Source organism: Hylobates moloch, unplaced genomic scaffold, assembly GCF_009828535.3.
Source record: "Hylobates moloch isolate HMO894 unplaced genomic scaffold, HMol_V3 SCAFFOLD_1, whole genome shotgun sequence".
Classification (NCBI taxonomy): domain Eukaryota; kingdom Metazoa; phylum Chordata; class Mammalia; order Primates; family Hylobatidae; genus Hylobates; species Hylobates moloch.
The window spans coordinates 82,459,673-82,480,864 of record NW_026652276.1 but is presented as its reverse complement, the minus strand read 5'-3'; the positions used below and the strand labels follow the sequence as shown (position 1 = coordinate 82,480,864).

Below are 21,192 nucleotides of genomic sequence, written 5' to 3'. Positions count from 1 at the left end.
GGCCGTGATGAGAGTGGGTGGTCCGACATGCCTTATTATACCCTCCTCCCTTTGGAATTCAGGCACAGCTGACCAACATTAATAAAAAAACAGAAACCTTAAGACTGACAAAGCAGACTCTTTGTAGCAATAAGATACCAACGTGATAGATAGCAGGTCCTGAAAGTAATCAAAGTATTTTACCCCAAAATATATTTCTTTGATATATTTTGAAATGGCTTGACCAAGCTGTCTCTTGTGGGGAATATCTACATTCTGCAGAGAATCCCCTTTTCTTTCCAGATCTTCTTCCTGATCCAAGAGAGAATTAACTAAGAATCTGGAACCTTTTTTAAGTCTTCTAGGAAACATTTGCAATCTGTTCTCTCTGAAGCCTGCTACCTGGACGCTTCATCTGCATAATAAGAACCCTGTTCTCCACAACCCCTTATCTTAATGCAGGTACTCCCTTCTATTGATTTCAGGTCTTTAGATAAATCTCAACCAATCACCAACCACTATGACCTGAAAGTCCTGCCAGTCCCCTTTAAGTTGCCACACCTTTCTGAACAGAACCAATGTACATCTTACATGTATTGATTGATGTCTTATGTCTCCCTAAAATGCATAAAGCCAAGCTGTGCTCTGACTGCATTAAGCACAGGTTCTCAGGATCTCCTGGGGCTGTGTCATGGGCCACGGTCACTCGTATTTGGCTCAGAATAAATCTCTTCGAATATTTTACAGAGTTTGGCTCTTTTCATCCACATATTGTATGAAATAGAATTTGTAATCAGACCAAATGAGATAATCCAGAAAGCATGTAAAGGATATTTGATGTGAATGTGTGTCTCTATGCATATTGATTTATTTAGTTATTTTTATTTTTTGCTTTTAGTTAAGATGCCATAGGATAATGGTGCAAGACAGACCTGGATTAAAGCCCACCCCTCTATATCACTCAAGCTGTGAGATCATGAGAGCCTCATCTATAAAACAGAGGGAATAAAGTCTGCTTCCAATGCTTGTGACTGGATGAGATAATGTATATATCTCCTAATTTTGCGTTCACCAGTTAGATGTCCCATAGGCACACACTGAGTGCTCAAAAAATTCACTACTTAACACACTTTAATTGAGCATATACTATGTGCCAAAGATTGCATTAGGTATGAGGATATAAAATTAAACAAGACAAGGTCATTGAACTTATAATTTAGTGTAGGAGGCAGGCTAATGAATACTACTACTAATAAATATATATAGGGGAATAGTTTCCAAATTAAACTGGAGATTTGAGGGTTTCCAAAGGAAGTAATGTTTGAGCTAAATTTGAAAGACACGGGTAGACAATACAAAAAAAAAGGTTCTATGCATTTCATGAATGCATGTGGAATCATGTGACCTGCTTAATACCCATAGAACTTTCCTATGGATAGAGCCAAAGTTGCATATGGAATGTGGCAGGTGGGGAAATAGAAAGGATAACAAAAAGTCAGAAATCAGACCATGAAAAGCCTTACTGGCTAAAGGAAGAGCTTCTATCCTGAAAGTTTTGTCTAGACATTTTTTAGCGTCAGTAGACAGGGTCAAGCTACAGAGAGAAAAATCAAGAGTAGAGGCAAGAAGATATGAGACCATGAACCAAGGCAGTGCCCATGGGAGCAGCGAGGAAAGAAAATATATTCGGGCATGGAATGCTCAGGGTGTGGGTGCGACTGGTGCTAGGCAGAGGGTTGAGGGAAGAGACAGAGGGGTGGAATTCTCCCCAGGTGACTAGACTGAGCAGCTAGATGGATGATGTGGCTTTTCACTGAACTGGAATGGAAGCTAGTTCATGGTCATTGCTGTATGACCAATGCCTGGCACAGAGTAGAACCTGATTATTGAAACAGAGGAGGAGAAACAGCTTTGGGTGGGGAAGATGATGAGTTCACTTTTGGCCCTGAGAAGCTCAAGGGGCCTGTGGGACATCCCAGTAGGAGGTTGAATATATATATATATGGGCCTGAAGTTTGGGGTTTGGGATCCATTAGGGAAAGGTGGTAGTTGAAGCTGTTGTGGATCAGGTCATCTAGAGCAAGCAGGTAGAGTGAGAAAATCTCTGGAGAGCTTCAGGACTTAAAATGTGATCAGAAAAAAGTATCCTTACAGAAGAGACTGAGAGGTAGGAGGGGAACAGAAATGATGTTGCAGAGGCCTGGGGCAGAGACTGTTAAAGAGGGAGGCACCTGGACACTTTTGCTGTAGACAAGTAGCCCATCTAATCCTAAAGAGTCCCTTTTGATATGGCCACTTAATGATGTATGAAATACTTCAAAAATGATTTTAAAAGTGTTTAAAATAATGGGCTTGTGTGTTATTTCCATAATATTACTCTGGGTGCCTGCCATACACAAGACACTAACATAGGTGTTGGATGTTTCAGACAAATAACATTTATTTGCAAACTCTCGTAACTGATACTTTTCTTCAAAAAAAAAAAAGAAAAAAAAATGTGCATTAGGCATTTTGCCTCACAAGTTTTGCTCTTCCAGCAAAATTTAGGATTACCTAAGACAGTATAACAGTGTTTAGAACGGTACCTGGCTCATAAATAAGCACTATACAAGTGTTAGTTACTGGTATTATTTCTAAAAACTATCCAGTAGGAAGAATTTGTAAACAAAATTATCTGTCAGTATTAAAATTCCTATACTTTTACTGAAGACAAAGTAGATGTAGAAAAAAAATCACAAGTGAAACAGGATTCTACTTGTAGGAGACTCTGCCAAGTTCACTGTAGAGGAAGAATTCCGGACTTTCTCTTGTAAACTTTGGTCTAGTCAGTGGCTTACTTTTCTATCTTGATGACTGGGCTCTAAGGAACTTGGAGTAGGAGAATCCTGGGCTTAATTCTTTGGTCAAAAATCACCAAACAAAGATGATAGCCACAAAGATTTTGAAGTTGGATTCTGATTTCTGTAGGTATGTATGTGCATATATGTATATATATGTGTGTGTTCATATATATATGTGTGTATACACACACACACTGTCATGTGTCTATGTATGTGCATATATGTATATATATGTGTGTGTTCATATATATATGTGTGTATACACACACACACTGTCATGTGTCTTTTAACAATGGGAATATGTACCGAGAAATGTATCATTAGGTGATTTCATCATTGTGTAAACATCACAGAGAATACTTACACAAACTTAGATGGTAAACCTACCGCACACCTAGGTTATATGGTATAGCCTATTGCTCCTAGGCTATAAACCTATACAATGTGTTACTGTGCTGGGTACTGGAGGCAATTATAGCACCACGGTGAGCATTTGTGCATCTAGACATAGAAAAGGTACAGTAAAAATACAGTATTATGAAATTATGGGACAACCATTGTATATGTACTGTGTTGTTGACAAAATCGTCATTATGTGGCGGATGACTATATGCATATACATATATATTCTCTCTCTATAAATATTCTCTATATACTCTCTATATATACACATACACACACGTATGTATAGATGCTTCTGGACTTAGGATTATGTCTGGATAAACTCATTGTAAAATGTAAAATAATGGGTTTATTCAGACATAACATCACTGTAAGTCGAGCAACATATTAAATTTATATGACTTTCACACCATCTTAGAGTGTGTGTTCGTGTGCATTATTTGTCTAATGAAAGATGAGTTGAAATTTACCTGGATTCATGATATTAAGATATATTTCAACTGCATTTCATAACCTATACAATTCATAATTGACATAATTAATTCAAAGCAAAGAATAATTAAATGATTTGGGCCAAAGCCATTAATTTCATTTTTACATGTAAATGATCTTCTAAACTACAATATCTTTTTGTTTCTTCCTCAACAAAATAGGAAACTTACTTTTATGGTAGGAAGAAATTCCATATTACAGTTGATTCTGGAAAATTAATATGATTTACAAATATTATTAAATGAAAGATGCATTTCCAAATGCTTTGAGAATGCTCAAGTATATTATTGCATGTAGGAAGTACTTGGCAGAAATTTAGAAAATCCTTCCTGGAGCAGTAGAAAAGGACCATCATGGCAAAAACACGGAGCTCCTTTCAGAATTTAGAAGCCCTCCTCTCTGCTGACCTTCCAGAGCCACTGACCTGATTTCCAAAGTTGCTAATTGATATCCTCAAACAACCAGTTATCTAGAGTACTGGTTCATACAACAACAACAACAACAACAACAAAACTTTCATATTGGTTTCATGGAGGGACAAGATGATAACCAAAGATCAAGAAAAAAATTACCATGCTATTTCAGAGGGATAGATCTTTCTGGAATGCCATTGACAATAACTGTAAGTGCATAATGGCAGGAAGTGTTTCTCTAATACCATTTGCCTGTTAGTTTCCATCTCTTAGAATCAAAATATAGGAGACTAATGGAATTTGGGCAAGGAAAAAATCAGTGGAGCTCTGTATCTTTGAGTGCTTACAGATGGATTAAAGAAGCTGTATGAAAAAGAACATTGCGAAAATAGCTCTTCAGAAAAGTGGCACATTGCTGAGTACATTAGTTATAAACTGGAGATCCACACAAGTTGTGAGCTGTAGCATGTCTGATCCTCTGTTGCAAATAAAACAACAGCAGCAGTAGAATGTCTATTCCAATGCCAGGCACAGTTTTTGTCCCTGCACTAAGCACAACGCCAGGCACATAGTAGGCACTCCATGACCATTTGTTAACCATTTGTTATAATTGCATTTACTTTCATTATACCTTTTGAAAGAAAAGTTACTAATTATAGAGCAACATCCTTTGTGATGTTACTAAAAACCAAAATAGCTTTTGAGAAACAGTAATGGTTGAAGGAAATTGGCATTGGTGAAGTTTTCTGAATCTAGCTAAATAAATCATATTTTCTAAATAGAATTTCTGTAACAATCACTGTATCTGATTCAAAGAGAGGCACTGTTGTCAGAACTTCCTAGCTACAATCCACAGATCAAGTCAACTCTTTTTTAGTTTATTTCTGTTCCTCATGCATGGTACAAAATAAAGTGAAAGACCATCAAGGAAAGCTCTGTTGCTAAACACAGTTCGGCATTTTATACTGCCTTAGATCTCTTTGATCCAAGATTTAAAGGGTGAAATATAGGTCGTGTTAGTATCTCCATTACATTTTGTGAGATTACACTTAGGGCTTTTTGAAAGGTAATTTCAAGTGTTTTGAATATGTATTTTATTACAAGATTTCTATTAGACATGCAATGTGGGATTCTGCCCAATATACCCTCTCTGTGATGTGATGATGGCCTTTGGCTGGCTTCTTGTCACCTTCAGATTGTGCCCCATCTGCATCATGTGAAAGAGGACTGATGTGGGTTTGGAAACACACCTATTAAACCAGGAAATAAACCTTTAAATGAAAAGGGAGAGAAATGTGTCTTGATCAGAACAGACCACAAAATTTTCACTCTCTGGAGGGAAAAAAGGCATATATTCTCAGAAGAACTTATTGATTGCAACAGCAGCAGCAAAGAAATGAAAGGTAGGTACACTTCCAAGGGTATCAAATGGTTTTCAGAAAGCTTGGATTTCTCTGATGCCTCTTTCTTTCAGGTCTTTTTTTTTCCCCCAAAAATTAGTCTTTTTGATATGTCCCTAACACTGTCTTTTAAAAACATAACTTGCTTAGTTTTCTATAAAGATAATGGCTTTCTGATTTGAATAGCTGTCTGCTTACATAGTGTGAAGAACAGAGACATTGAAGCTTAAATTCAGCATTCGGTTAATATTTCAATCTATAAGACAAATTTATATTGTTTAAGAGTACATGAACATATTTTAATTCTTTTATGAATAGATTACACTTATATATATGTGTGTATATATATATAAGAATGATTTTATGATAGTCATACACAACATATCCTTAAACTATAGTGATTTTACATCTACATAGGATATTAAAACATCCATATTTCTATTCTAAATTTTTCTCAAATTTCTCAAGATACTCCGAGTAGTTTTCCATCTTTGTCCTTCCTGTAGGCTTTTTCACATATGCACTTACTCATCTTTCTTATGCCCAGTGCCTAACCTATTATGTGTCACAGAGTAGGTGTTTAATAAGTATTTGTGGAATGAGTGAAGGCCCTGAAAGCCCACTTAATATATTTTTGTGCTCCTTATCCTTGGCAGCATGCTCATTTAGCAATCTCTCTAGTTTTTACTTTTCCAAAGTCATATACATTTAAAAGGTCAGTCAGTGGCAAATTGGATAAAGAGTCAAGACCCATCAGTGTGCTGTATTCAGGAAACCCATCTCATGTGCAAAGACATCCATAGGCTCAAAATAAAGGGATGGAGGAAGATCTACAAAGAAAATGGAAAAGAAAAAAAGGCAGGGGTTGCAATCCTAGTCTCTGATAAAACAGACTTTAAACCAACAAAGATCAAAAGGACAAAGAAGGCCATTACATAATGGTAAAGGGATCCATTCAACAAGAAGAGCTAACTATCCTAAATAGATATGCACCCAATACAGGAGCACCCAGATTCATAAAGCAAGTCCTTAGAGACCTACAAAGAGACTTAGACTCCCACACAATAATAATGGGAGACTTTAACACCCCACTGTCAACATTAGACAGATCGAGACAGAAAGTTAACAAGGATATCCAGGAATTGAACTCAGCTTTGCACCAAGCAGACATAATAGACAATTACAGAACTCTCCACCCCAAATCAACAGAATGTACATTCTTTTCAGCACCACACCACACTTATTCCAAAATTGACCACATAGTGGGAAATAAAGCACTCCTCAGCAAATGTAAAAGAACAGAAATTATAACAAACTGTCTCTCAGACCACAGTGCAATCAAACTAGAACTCAGGATTAAGAAACTCACTCAAAACTGCTCAACTACATGGAAACTGAACAACTTGCTCCTGAATGACTACTGGGTATATAACGAAATGAAGGCAGAAATAAAGATGTTCTTTGAAACCAATGAGAACAAAGACACAACATACCAGAATCTCTGGGACACATTCAAAGCAGTGTGTAGAGGGAAATTTATAGCACTAAATGCCCAAGAGGGAAAGGAGGAAAGATCTAAAAATCGACACCCTAACATCACAATTAAAAGAACTAGAGAAGCAAGAGCAAACACATTCAAAAGCTAGCAGAAGGCAAGAAATAACTAAGATCAGAGCAGAACTGAAGGAGATAGAGACACAAAAAACCCTTCAAAAAAAAAAAAAATCAATGAATCCAGGAGCTGGTTTTTTGAAAAGATCAACAAAATTGATAGACCACTAGCAAGACTAATAAAGAAGAAAGGAGAGAAGAATCAAATAGACGCAATAAAAAATGATAAAGGGGATATCACCAGCGATCCCACAGAAATACAAACTACCATCAGAGAATACTATAAACACCTCTATGCAAATAAACTAGAAAATCTGGAAGAAATGGATAAATTCCTGGACACATACACTCTCCCAAGACTAAACCAGGAAGAAGTTGAATCTCTGAATAGACCAATAACAGGCTCTGAAATTGAGGCAATAATTAATAGCTTACCAACCAAAAAAAGTCCAGGACCAGACGGATTCACAGCCGAATTCTACTAGAGGTACAAGGAGGAGCTGGTACCATTCCTTCTGAAACTATTCCAATCAATAGAAAAAGAGGGAATCCTCCCTATCTCATTTTATGAGGCCAGCATCATCCTGATACCAAAGCCTGGCAGAGACACAACAAAAAAAGAGAATTTTAGACCAATATCCCTGATGAACATCGATGCAAAAATCCTCAATAAAATACTGGCAAACCAAATCCAGCAGCACATCAAAAAGCTTATCCACCATGATCAAGTGGGCTTCATCCCTGGGATGCAAGGCTGGTTCAACATACGCAAATCAATAAATGTAATCCAGCATATAAACAGAACCAAAGATAAAAACCATGTGATTATCTCAATAGATGCAGACAAGGCCTTTGACAAAATTCAACAGCCCTTCATGCTAAACACTCTCAATAAATTAGGTATTGATGGGACATATCTCAAAATAATAAGAGCTATCTATGACAAACCCACAGCCAATATCATACTGAATGGGCAAAAACTGGAAGCATTCCCTTTGAAAACTGGCACAAGACAGGGATGCCCTCTCTCACCACTCCTATTCAACATCGTGTTGGAAGTTCTGGCCAGGGCAATCAGGCAGGAGAAAGAAATAAAGGGTATTCAATTAGGAAAAGAGGAAGTCAAATTGTCCCTGTTTGCAGATGACATGATTGTATATCTAGAAAACCCCATCGTCTCAGCCCAAAATCTCCTTAAGCTGATAAGTAACTTCAGCAAAGTCTCAGGATACAAAATCAATGTGCAAAAATCACAAGCATTCTTATACACTAATAACAGACAAACAGAGAGCCAAATCATGAGTGAACTCCCATTCACAATTGCTTCAAAGAGAATAAAATACCTAGGAATCCAATTTACAAGGGATGTGAAGGACCTCTTCAAGGAGAACTACAAACCACTGCTCAATGAAATAAAAGAGGATACAAACAAATGGAAGAACATTCCATGCTCATGGGTAGGAAGAATCAATATCGTGAAAATGGCCATACTGCCCAAGGTAATTTATAGATTCAATGCCATCCCCATCAAGCTACTAATGACTTTCTTCACAGAATTGGAAAAAACTACTTTAAAGATCATATGGAACCAAAAAAGAGCCCACATTGCCAAGTCAATCCTAAGCCAAAAGAACAAAGCTGGAGGCATCATGCTACCTGACTTCAAACTATACTACAAGGCTACAGTAACCAAAACAGAGATATAGACCAATGGAACAGAACAGAGCCCTCAGAAATAATGCCACACAACTATCTGATCTTTGACAAACCTGACAAAAACAAGAAATAGGGAAAGGATTCCCTATTTAATAAATGGTGCTGGGAAAACTGGCTAGCCATATGTAGAAAGCTGAAACTGGATCCCTTCCTTACACCTTATACAGAAATTAATTCAAGATGGCTTAAAGACTTCAATGTTAAACCTAAAACCATAAAAACCCTAGAAGAAAACCTAGGCAATACCATTCAGGACATAGGCATAGGCAAGGAATTCATGTCTAAAACACCAAAAGCAATGGCAACAAAAGCCAAAATTGACAAATGGGATCTAATTAAACTAAAGAGCTTCTGCACAGCAAAAGAAACTACCATCAGAGTGAACAGGCAACCTACAGAATGGGAGAAAATTTTTGCAATCTACCCATCTGACAAAGGGCTAGTATCCAGAATCTACAATGAACTCAAACAAATTTACAAGAAAAAAACAAACAACCCCATCAAAAAGTGGGTGAAGGATATGAACAGACACTTCTCAAAAGAAGACATTTATGCAGCCAACAGACACATGAAAAAATGCTCATCATCACTGGCCATCAAAGAAATGCAAATCAAAACCACAATGAGATGCCAACTCACACCAGTTAGAATGGCCATCATTAAAAAGTCAGGAAACAACAGGTGCTGGAGAGGATGTGGAGAAATAGGAACACTTTTACACTGTTGGTGGGACTGTAAACTAGTTCAACCATTGTGGAAGTCAGTGTGGCGATTCCTCAGGGATCTAGAACTAGAAATACCATTTGACTCAGCCATCCCATTACTGGGTATATACCCAAAGGATTATAAATCATGCTGCTATAAAGACACATGCACACGTATGTTTATTGCAGCACTATTCACAATAGCAAAGACTTGGAACCAACCCAAATGTCCAACAACGATAGGCTGGATTAAGAAAATGTGGCACATATACACCATGGAATTCTATGCAGCCATAAAAAATGATGAGTTCATGTCATTTGTAGGGACATGGATGAAGCTGGAAACCATCATTCTTAGCAAACTATTGCAATGACAAAAATCCAAACACTGCATGTTCTCACTCATAGGTGGGAATTGAACAATGAGAACACATGGACACAGGAAGGGGAACATCACACACCAGGGCCTGTTGTGGGGTGGGGGGAAGGGGGAGGGATAGCATTAGGAGATATACCTAATGTAAATGACAAGTTAATGGGTGCAGCACACCAACATGGCACATGTATATATATGTAACAAACCTGCACGTTGTGCATATGTACCCTCAGACTTAAAGTATAATAATAAAAAAAAGAAAAGGTCAGTCAGACACAGCTGCTTGGTCCAGAAAAACCTGGAAGGTAATGGAGTTCATATTACAGGCACTTTTGTAGAGTCTTGGTGTCAACCAGAGAGAAGGCACTTTTATCTTTCATCTACGCTTAGGGAAACAATAATAGACATAAGTTCAGTTGGCAGAAATCTCACCCCAAGTGAATCTTAGAGCCAGAAAACCTACAAGAGAAGATTCAGTTACAGTAGGTCTAAGGCTGATCAGCAAATATTTATTGAGCACCTACTATGCCCAGGAAACTGGAAGGTGCAGAGGATGCCAAGCCCCTTGCTCATACTTGAGCAGCCACAGGGTAAGATGGATTTCAACATAGCCTACCTCCGCAGAGCAGCCCTTTGTGTCTCACGCAGGAGAAATTGTCACACTGGCAATAAGGCCCATAAATGTTTCCATAGGGAGACAAGTGGCAGATACACTGCCCACAGTAGCAGTCACCTCTTCCACTGCAGGAGGGATGATCTGGGGCCTCCTTGCAGGAATCTGTGCTCAGCATGTCCTCGCCACACTCACAGCGAGGCCCCATGTGGCCAGGGTGGCAGGCACACACCCCACACTGGAAGGAGCCGTTCCCGTGGTGACATTTGGAGCTGTTCACTTCCACTTCTTTCTGACAGTCGCAGTTGCATTCTGGACTGACAAGTAATTCCAGGGCGTCCCCCAGCCCCACAGGCTTTATGATAACGTGCCTGCTTCTTCTCTCGCAGTTTGGGATATTCACAGTCACGTTGAAGGAAGCCTGGAAAAGAAAATACTAATTATCTCCCTCCATCCACCAAAATGCATGAGGTGAAACAAGGCTTCACGGAAATCAGCTTTGCCAAAAGCATTTACTAGAAAATCTTTGAAAATTGCTTTTAAAATTCTTGAAAGAAATCCAGCTTCAGTGAGCTCAGCTAACTTCTGACCCATCTAGGTATTTATTCAGGCAATCTACTGGCCAGCTACTTACTGTGTCTCCCACTTTCATGTGAGAGCATTTCTTTTGGTGTTGGAAGAGGGTACCATTGTTACAGATGGCTGTAAATGACAAGTTGAGTCCTTCGGTGTCTCCTAATACTTCCAGTTCCACCTCAGACCGCAGTTCCTTTAGTTGCAACATAAAGAGTTCAGTGAAGTCACAACCCCAAAAATATAGCCAGAAGAAGAAACTGTGAATCATGTTCATTGAACTACAAATGAATAAAACTAAATTGGGTGTCAAAAGAAATTCAGTATACCATCAACCAAAAGCAAGAAAGTGAGCAATCATATATACATTTTATATATTATCAAATATAAGGTGCCAACATTATAAGATACACCGTTATCTTATGACAATTAAACTATGACAAAATACCTCAAGATGGTTCTGCACAACGTATGAATCAGTCCTATCCATCTATCATTGCTATGAAAATTATTTTATCCATTCTGAAGGATTTGGCAAATTCTCCTGCCCTGAGTTGCATAGATTGGCATATAAAAGGCAATTCTTTTGCTTGTATCTCAGTAACAAAATTTAACAACAGCTTCCTTTACGTGTATCATGATTTCTTAGCCCCCGTAAACCAGCTGTTTGTTGCTTTGCAAAGAATCCAGAATTGAAGTCATTCCTCCACCAATGAATATTTGCTTCATTGATATAAAATTTACACCCTGCTGCTCTGTTTTGGTACATTGCTGTATACATAATAAACTTTTCATCTCAATATCGAATCATAGTACACATTTTTAAATATATTTTAAAACAGCAATTAAACTTAATACTTAAGTAGCAACAATGCCTCGAATGAATTGAAATGAGTACAATCACAATAGTCCATGAAAACTACATCATGACTGCTGCCTGGCACCACAATGGTGATTGTTACTCACTATCAATTGTAAGATGGAGCTCAATTTTAGAGATGTTAAAATGTGAGGGAAAAGTGTGCCTTAAAATCAATATTGGAATGTATTTAGTGAAGAGTTAGGTCTGGGGAATACTATAAGAACGCTTTCTGCCCTCAAGAAGTTTATCATCTTACTTTCTCTATTCCTTGTTCACTTATAAAATAAAAGTCTGTATTGCAGGTGAACCAAACCAAATTATGCAAAATAGAAAAACAGAATAAAACCAATTTAAAAATATTATGAATTAATTTATACTTCAGTTAATACAAAAGTTTTAAGTCCACATATCCATTTTCTTGTTGGCATTTAAAAAGCATATTCAGCTTCAAATTTCCCTTAAGTGTAATTTTTTTAAAATTTGTTTTATTTTTAATTTGTGTGGGTATATAGTAGGTGTATATATTTATGGAGAAATGAGATGCTTTGATACCTTATGTGTAAGTTTGCCAAATGTATAGTAAAATAATCCTGCCTTCCTCCAAAATCTGTTTATACTGAAATAACAAGATTAAGGCCGGGCGCGGTGGCTCACGCTTGTAATCCCAGCACTTTGGGAGGCTGAGGGGGGCGAGTCACGAGGTCAGGAGATTGAGACCACGGTGAAACCCCGTCTCTACTAAAAAATATAAAAAATTAGCCGGGCGTGGTGGCGGGCACCTGTAGTCCCAGCTACTTGGAGAGGCTGAGGCAGGAGAATGGCGTGAACCCGGGAGGCGGAACTTGCAGTGAGCCGAGATTGCGCCACTGAACTCCAGCCTGGGTGACAGAGCGAGACTCTGTCTCAAAAAAAAAAAAAAAAAAGAAATAATAAGATTAAAATAGAAGCAATGTTGGAGATAGAGTCAGGAGCTAAATAAAAATTAAGGGATATGAGCTAGAAGACTGTGACAGCAATTATGAGGACTAGTGGATGACATGATCTGACCTAAATAAAGGAAATTTCAGCATTGCTATAATTTAACAGCATATTGCAAATTTGACCAGGAATATTTTAGTGTGAATTTCCCAAGGAAAGGACATAAATGCTTGTTTGTATTTCTCATAGTTTCATTCATTCATATTTTGAGCATCTCTTATGAACCAGAAAAAACAAAAGAAACTAAGTCAGTTCCCTCCTGGAATTTAAACACAAGCAGAGGAACTTATCCTTGGGGTTGCTGATATTTCGGTAGCTTTTATTATACGATTAGGGAAGAAAGAAAATTAGTGAATGATGATCAGATAAGTACACATTGGTATTTAAGGTTTTTCAAAATATCAATATAGCACTGTAAAATACTGAGCTGAAGTTTGTAGCCACAAAGTTATAAACACAAATTGTCTACCTCTGCCCTACTAGAGGTCAGTCAGAAGCATTTTATATTTTCTCTCAATATATTCTCTTTCCTTCTCGCTCTTTTTATAGACTAGAAAGAAATTCAGTCTATGTGTCCCCGTATTTTAAGTTCTTTTTAGCATACATTTAAAAATAACAGTAGAAAAATAATTTGAACTAGTGCCAGGATCTATTACAGACTTTGCCCTGTGAATCATGAAGTTCCAGTAATAACTCCAGTGCAAGATGGTTTCATTTAAGAATAATAGACACGTCTCAGTATTTCTGAGATAGTAAAACAAGGACAGAAGATTTAATTCAAATGTTTAATGCCTTGATTTCAACTACCTTGTAAGTTACGTGAAGTATTTGGGATCATAAAGTGAGCCATAACCTCTGGCAGAGCAAGCAGAGGCATGGGGGCTGCTCTCACTGGAGGGAGAAATATTTTTGACAATTCAGTGTTTTCTAATCTGCTTAGTTTCTCTGAAGATGTTAGTGGCCAACACTGTTAAGAGTATTGGGTTCAAAAAAATGGTGTGCATTCTGATACAGTGAAGGATTGCTGTGTGATTTTATTTGATTCTACACATTAAAACTGTAATTACTGCATGAGCGGGAGGAAGGTTTTTATAGCGTTTTGTTGACGAGCATTCCTGTATGGAAGAATTTCAGGCATGAGCTAATGTGGTGATGAATTTGATGTGATCTAAGAAAACTGAAATTTCTGAGGCTATCAGTAAAGCAAACAAAACAAAACAAAACCATCATCTTATAATTTTAATGGACACATCTGTATTTTATTTTCTGAAGAAATGAAGTACTTGAGAAGGAATATCTTGCCTTTCTTCCTTCAAGGGAGTTTCAAAATTGGTGGGGCAATGTCAAAATTATTGGGGAGTTTTTTTTCTTTCCAAAATATGTAGCTCTCATTTCCCCTAAAGTCCTTCAAAGACGTCTGTGAGATGATAAGCCTATTTTTAAAAACTTTCTGTGTTGATTCTGATATGTCATTTTAGTTAAGGAATGCTGGTTCAGTACATGCTAAATGTTGGCGTTTATCACAGATGGGCCTTTTTTTTTTGTAATTTTAAACATCAAAAATCAGGAGAATTGTTATTCACTTGTTCTTACATAGTTGCTGTTTACAGTAAATACTAGAGCTTTACTCCTTACTAAAAAATTTACTTTTTTTCATTCCTATCCTAATTTAGGGCTTCTTCTTTCTCTCTCTGTATGTGTATTTCTTTGTAAGTAAAGGCAAAAAAAGAGGGAGTGATATTTAGGAACCAAAATTAAAAATAATTGACAACCGGCCATCCATTGTTGACTAATGGAGTTACGAAATGGAGACAAAGAATGAGAACATAACAACACCGTAGGTATATATTCTAATTTTAAGGGAGGAATTCTGTCCTCAGGTACTAATTCCCAAAGTCAAAGCAAAAATTTACACACCTACTCATAAACCAGGGGAAAATGTCCCTAGTTCCCTAAAGTACAGAAATTAAAAGGTGGCATTCCTTGTGTACTGGTGTTTTGGTGGATAGCCAACACTTGTATTTTTGCTTGAGTTATGACCTAGTATCTTCAAGCCTGTAGAGTTAGCTCTCTACATAACTCTGTCACTCACTGGCAATTTAAACTTCATTTTTCTTCAGACGGAGGAGACCTTAATTTTATGACTCGTGGAGCCTTTAAAATTTTGCTGGCAACAATGTTGCTGTTGCTTATTATTATAAAAACAACCTCAACTTTATGATCAGTTTTACGATTTTTCTATCTTCAGCTCCACCTTCCAGGAAGAAGATCAGCAAGCAAAATAAACAAAATTTATATTTTGGCTGCATTCATGCAGAGACTTTTTTTGGATAAGCACTCTCTCTACCAACAAGTAACTAACATTTAACTGCCTAAATCACATCTTAGTTTTTGAATACCAAAGAAATGCAAAAAAGAAGCCAGCTGTAAAATATCCTACTTCATAAGCTGAGATGATCAGCTGGAGAATGTTTCCGGAGTCCTTCTGAAGTAGCCCTACTGTAGCTCCAGGAATAAGTTTTGCGTAATTCTGTAAACAGAAAAAGAGTAAGTCAATCTTTGTTTCCTCACAGTAATTGAGAAAAGGGTGGGTTTGAGGCTGCTGGCTATGATTGCCTGTATTTAACTGGCCAGGGAAAACAGGTTCGTGATAACAAACCTGCTTTTCTCCTGAAACTGTAGCCTTTACTTTGTGCTGCTTCCTGTGCTCAAGTGGAAAATGGACTGGACAGAGTCAGCACTGGGGAAATCTAGCGTCTGTTGTTGCCATGGTCTAGGGTTGTGATTTTTATCTCCAGAGGAGTCAAGTCTCAAATAATAGTAGCATTTATATAACTTCTTCCATTTGTGAAGCATCCTTTGTCCAAAACGTTCTCAGCACACACCCAGGAACTTCTCTTTTTGTAACGTTGCAGAAACCAAGGTTTGGTGCACATGGGCAATGAGGGGTATCAGGTCGCTCTGTAAGTCATTCAGTTTAGAGGCCTTAAGGAGTAACCGTTTGGTGGAGAAAGAGAGTGAATTATTGGATGCTTGCACTGAGCTCTCCCTTCCTCCTGGTAATGAGCTCCCTTTCAGGATGCTAGCACCATGCTGGGGTTGGTTGGAATTGCTCCCACCACATCACCGTGGAGTGAGTCAGAAGCTAGTGCAGAAAGCATTCTTTACCCACAGTGCTTTTTCCTGAGGCGTCATTCCCACCTGAGAACTAGCAATATGAGTTCATCATCACTCCAGGCATCGGGCATGGCCAGGGAATGAGGCACGGCAAAGAAGGGAATTTTCCAGACAGCTGGAAATTTCCCCACCCTGGAGTTTTATGTTTTAAATTTTGTTGTTTTCAAATGAAAAGTTTTCTAAGGTGTGTGATAGACTTACCTGTCTTCTTAAACAAAGATTCCCCAAAATACTTTTGCCTTTTCTTGAAGGAATGGAGTTATACTTATCAACATTAACTACAGTTTTGCCAGGAATGCTGGTTCATGTCTGTAATCCCAGCACTTTGGGAGGTCAAGGCAGGCAGATCATTTGGACTCAGGAGTTCGAGACCCGCCTGGCCAACATGGTGAAACCCCGTCTCTACTAAAAATACAAAAATTAGCTTGGTGTGGTGGCATGCCTGTAGTCCCAGCTACTTGGAGGCTGAGGCAGGAGAATCACTTAAGCCCAGGAGGTTGAGGCTGCAGTGAGCTGATATGTTGCCACTGCACTCCAGCCTGGGTGACAAAGTGAGACCCTGTCTCAAAAAAAATCATAATAATAAATTAAATAAACTATGGTTCTGTAATCATCAAAGGCTTTTGAAATCTCTGGAGAGGTCACACCCATACCAAGTGTGCTCTGACTGTTACATTGTTGCTTCTTATATGTGTTTTTAAATGATTTCTACCTTCTCCTTGGTGAGCTCTAAGGTATTACTCACCTACTAATTTACTCGTTTATCTATTTACATTGCATTCAACATCTACTAAGTAGGTTTTCTGTATTGTACTATGTCAACACCACTCTTTCTTTCAGGTGTGGTCTTCTGAGTTGCTGTGTGCTATGAAATTGGATGACAGAATTTATTAAAATTGTATGCAGAAAAGAGTAAGTAAGCTTTGAGTAAAGGATTTAAGGCATCTTATATAGTTCAAACACAATGATATTCTATCTTATTTAAAGAAGATTTAAGTGTTTTAGAAAATGCACAAAACTAAATTAGAATGGATAATTGTCATTAATTATAATAGTGATACTAAGAAAATAAATTACGACAAAGAGAACCAAGGATAGGAACGAATGAAGCCAGGGCAACGTTAGAACACAGCATGCATGCAGGGTGCCCCGGGCACTTGCTAGAAGTGGGTCCCTGGGTGAGTCCAAGCTTTCTCCACCTGTGTGGAAAAATGGGCTTTGGTTTTGATTTGAGGGTTTGTAACGTTTCTCTTATTTCAGTGGTCACGATTGTGTTGAAGTTTGAAGTCAGTAGAAATCTAATTCTTTTTGTTGTTGTTGTTAATTTTTATTTTTAGAGACAAGGTCTCACTCTGTTGCCCAGGGTGGAGTGCAGTGGCCTGATCATAGCTCACTGTAGCCTCGATCTCCTAGGCTCAAGCAATGCTCTCACCTCAGCCTTTCAAAGTGTTGGGATTACAGGTGTGAGCCACTGAGCCTGGTAAAGTCTGAACTCAACAGTGTGAGATGCTGCTCTGCCTTGACACTGTTTTATTATTGAGAGGGCTGTGGGCAGTAATCCAGGTAACATTCCTTACCTTACTCTGAGTCCCACATTGCTGCCTGATGATGGAGTACCCTCATTTGTTTCCCTGAGTCAGGGAAAGCTTGTAAAATACAAGGAGGGTGCTGGTTTATGGACTTACCTTTTCAAATAAACATATGTCACAAAGGGCTGTGAAGCATGTGACATGTGGTTAACAGTGAATACCTACGCAGGAACTTGAATTCCACTTAAGTGAAGCTGGAATGTGTGTAAATTTGCCTGATCCCAGAAGAGACGGCAGAGGGAACCTTTCGAGCTTGACAAAGAAAAGTTTAGGTCTCTTAGGAAAAGGATTTCAAGTCTCTTAGCTTTTTGTGAAACTGCTATCATTGAAAAACATCCTGAGAACCCCAAGATTGAGGTGTCACAGATATATTCTGCAAGCACTAGTTCAAGGGGCCTCCAAATTTGCGGTTAATTCTTGGCTAACAAAGCCAAACCCATCCACTTCCTAAAGCATAATTATAATCCTGCATGTGGTATGACATTTGGCATTTGGCTATTAGGACAAGTGGTTACCATTAATCGCTGACTGCCACTAGAGTGACGATATAAAAGTGTTGGCAGCCAGTAGCAGTAACCAGTGGTTAACACTGACAATTGCACAGAGGAAAACTATTGATTAATTTCTGGATGCTGAGTTCCCCCAAAAGCATTTCAAATAATTAACTAAAAATATGGACAATTTGGCTTCCTGCTCTAACACTGTCAAAATTCATACTTTAAATATTGTAGTATTATGATTACTGTAAATATCATGTATCAAATGCCTTCCTTTCATTAAAGTCTTAACGCACTATTATAAATCGTTGTAATTAAACATGTTTAATGTTAGAAAAAGGATGATTTTGCATGCCTGGATGTGATGAATTATAGCATTTGTGACTCTAAAAGATGGTGCTTGGATATTAGAAATGGTGAACACTGCAAACATGATGTTGCATGAGCTGATTAGAAATGCAAGCTCTTATGCTTGGGCTTGAATTCTCTGTTATCTATCTGCAGATTATCCTAATTATGGATTTTCCCCGTCCTCCCTACCATACCACCCAGGAGTTCCTGAGGTTGCTTTTCTCACTCATTCTTTCTGATTACCTTAGTTTTCTTAACTTCCTTCTTCAAGTCCTATTTATCTCTTCACTCGGCCCCCATCTCCAAAAAAATTACGTATATATCCAACAGTCTGCATTTGTTCCCTGGAAATCTCCTCTTTGTGGAAGAGAAAGGATAAGAAACCGACAGAGAGCTATTTAGCAGGCAGGTGTGATACAGAGGAAACACCTGCATTCCCACCTGCACATCCTGGGCTCCTCTCAGAGAGGGACTCCCAGTTTGGTGCCTCCCAGTGTCTGGCTGCCAGAACCAGCTGTCAGGTGTGCACTCCTGCTTGGCTCAGGGCAGAGGAACATGCGGTCACACACCTGCTGCCTGGTTAACTGTGGACAGGCTGTTGGTTGGCCTTCTCTTCAAAAAGACTCCTGTTGAGGACCTCGCAGAGCCTTTCTGGCTTTGGTGATATCCTGGCTTTCTGACCTGCAGAAGAGGCAGCTCCTGATGTTACCCCCACTCCTGCTCCAACTGTACCTCCTGTGTGGTTAGCTCTTCAGAACCTGGCTGTCTGCTGGGTCAGTGTTTCGTATTAACTGTATCCTTGCTGGGTGCCTTGATTTGGTTTCTGCTTTGGACAGTAACTCTACTGGGCCCTTATAGCCCACTCTTGTGACATTTCTACTATAGTCTCAGAGACCCCTCCCACCTCAGAGCTCAGTAGCCCTCATTTGATAGAGACCATGTGAGGCATGCCCCTCATTTGATCGTGAGAAGTCACAAGTCGAGTGGTCACATATCAGCTAGCAGCAATTTTTTTCTTGCTTTTATTATTATTTTAATGGATGCATAATAAACTGTACATATTTATGGGGTACAGTGTGATATTTTGATACACATATATGATGTTTAATGATCAAATCTATCACATTTTAATAAAGAATTTGTAAAACCAAATGCTCAGAGATGCCGGCTGCTTCCATTTAGACTCTCTGCTTGCTTAACTCTCTTTATGAAGCCTCACTAATATGTCACTAATGTTACTTTATTTTATGCTCAAAGCACTGTTTGTTTTCAATATTATATTACTAACCAACATCAGTGTTTCTAATCTGAAAATAGACTTACTATATGTGTTCTACTGAAATACATGTACTAAAAGATTGGCTTGCATAGACTGAGAATATATGATGTCATATAATCTGCTCACAAATTTCTCTTCTAATCTTTCTAAGTATTTTTTGTCATTACTTTGTATCTCTTTAGCCAGCAGCTAGCATTCTCTCTCTCTCTCTCTCTCTCTCTCCCTGTTTCTCTCTCTCTCTTTCTTTCTTATAAACTTTAATGGCAGCATAACATACAGAGTGTGCCAGTAGTAAGTATACAGTTCAAGAAATATTTAAAGAGTAAACAAGCAAATATCATCACCCAGAAAAATCAAGAAATAGAATATAAGCTAGGTTCAGTGGCTCATGCCTGTAATCCCAACACTTTGGGAGGCTGAGGTGGATATATCACTCAAGTCCAGGGGTTCGAGACCGGCCAGGTAACATAGTGAGACCCCATCTTTACAAAAAATACAAAAATTAGCCTGGCATGTTGGTGTGCACCTGCAGTCCCAGCTACTGGAAGGCTGAGGTGGGACGATTGCTTGAGTCTGGGAGGTTGGGGCTGCAGCCACTGCATTCCAGCCTGGGTGACAGAGTGAGACCTTGCCTCAGAAAAAAAAAGAAAGGAAAGGAAAGAAGGAAGGAAGGAGAAAGGAAGAAAGAAAGAAAAAAGAAAAGAAAGAGAATATAACCAGCTCCCTAGTATCTTCCCTTGTATTGCCTCCCAGTCATTACTCCTCCCCACAAACGCACAACTATTTTGACTTTTATCACTGTAGAAGCAGGGGAGTTATCTTCACGGCCTTATGGTTAACAAGAATATCTTAAGTAGGATAGAAAAAGCACTACCCATAAAGGAAAAGATTAATAAAGAAGACTTAAAATTAATAATTTCATTTATAGATTTAATGCAATGCCAATCAAAATGCCATCAAATTATTTTGTGGATATGAACAAACTGATTCTAAAGTTTCCATGGAAAGGCAAAAGATCCAGAATAGCCAACTCAACACTAAAGATGAACAAAGTTGGAGGACTGACACTATCTGACTTCAAGACTTACTATAAAGCGAAGCAATCCAAAGAGTGTGGTATTGACAAAAGAATAGTCAGACAAATGTAACAGAACAGAGAGCCCAGAAATAGACCCACATAAATATAGTCAATTTATCCTTGACAAAGGAGCAAAGGCAACACAATGGAGCAAGGATAGTCTTTTCAACAAACGGTGCTTGAACAACTGGACATCCACACACAAAAAAAATCTAGACACATTATTACACCCTTCACAAACATTAGCTCAAAATGATCACAG

At 38.3% G+C, this 21,192-nt stretch overlaps 1 protein-coding gene across 1 annotated transcript in view; it reads right to left on the bottom strand.

Annotated features, from left to right (window-relative positions):
* Window positions 1-21,192, bottom strand: part of ITGB6 (integrin subunit beta 6) — a 93,346-nt gene that overhangs the window by 19,663 nt on the left and 52,491 nt on the right. Inside the window, exons 8-10 of the mRNA XM_032755584.2 lie at window positions 15,400-15,489; window positions 11,181-11,315; window positions 10,550-10,967 (exon numbers count right to left, since the gene is read on the bottom strand). Of these exons, the coding sequence (XP_032611475.1) occupies window positions 10,550-10,967; window positions 11,181-11,315; window positions 15,400-15,489 (643 nt within the window). The remainder of the gene's footprint in view (window positions 1-10,549; window positions 10,968-11,180; window positions 11,316-15,399; window positions 15,490-21,192) is intronic.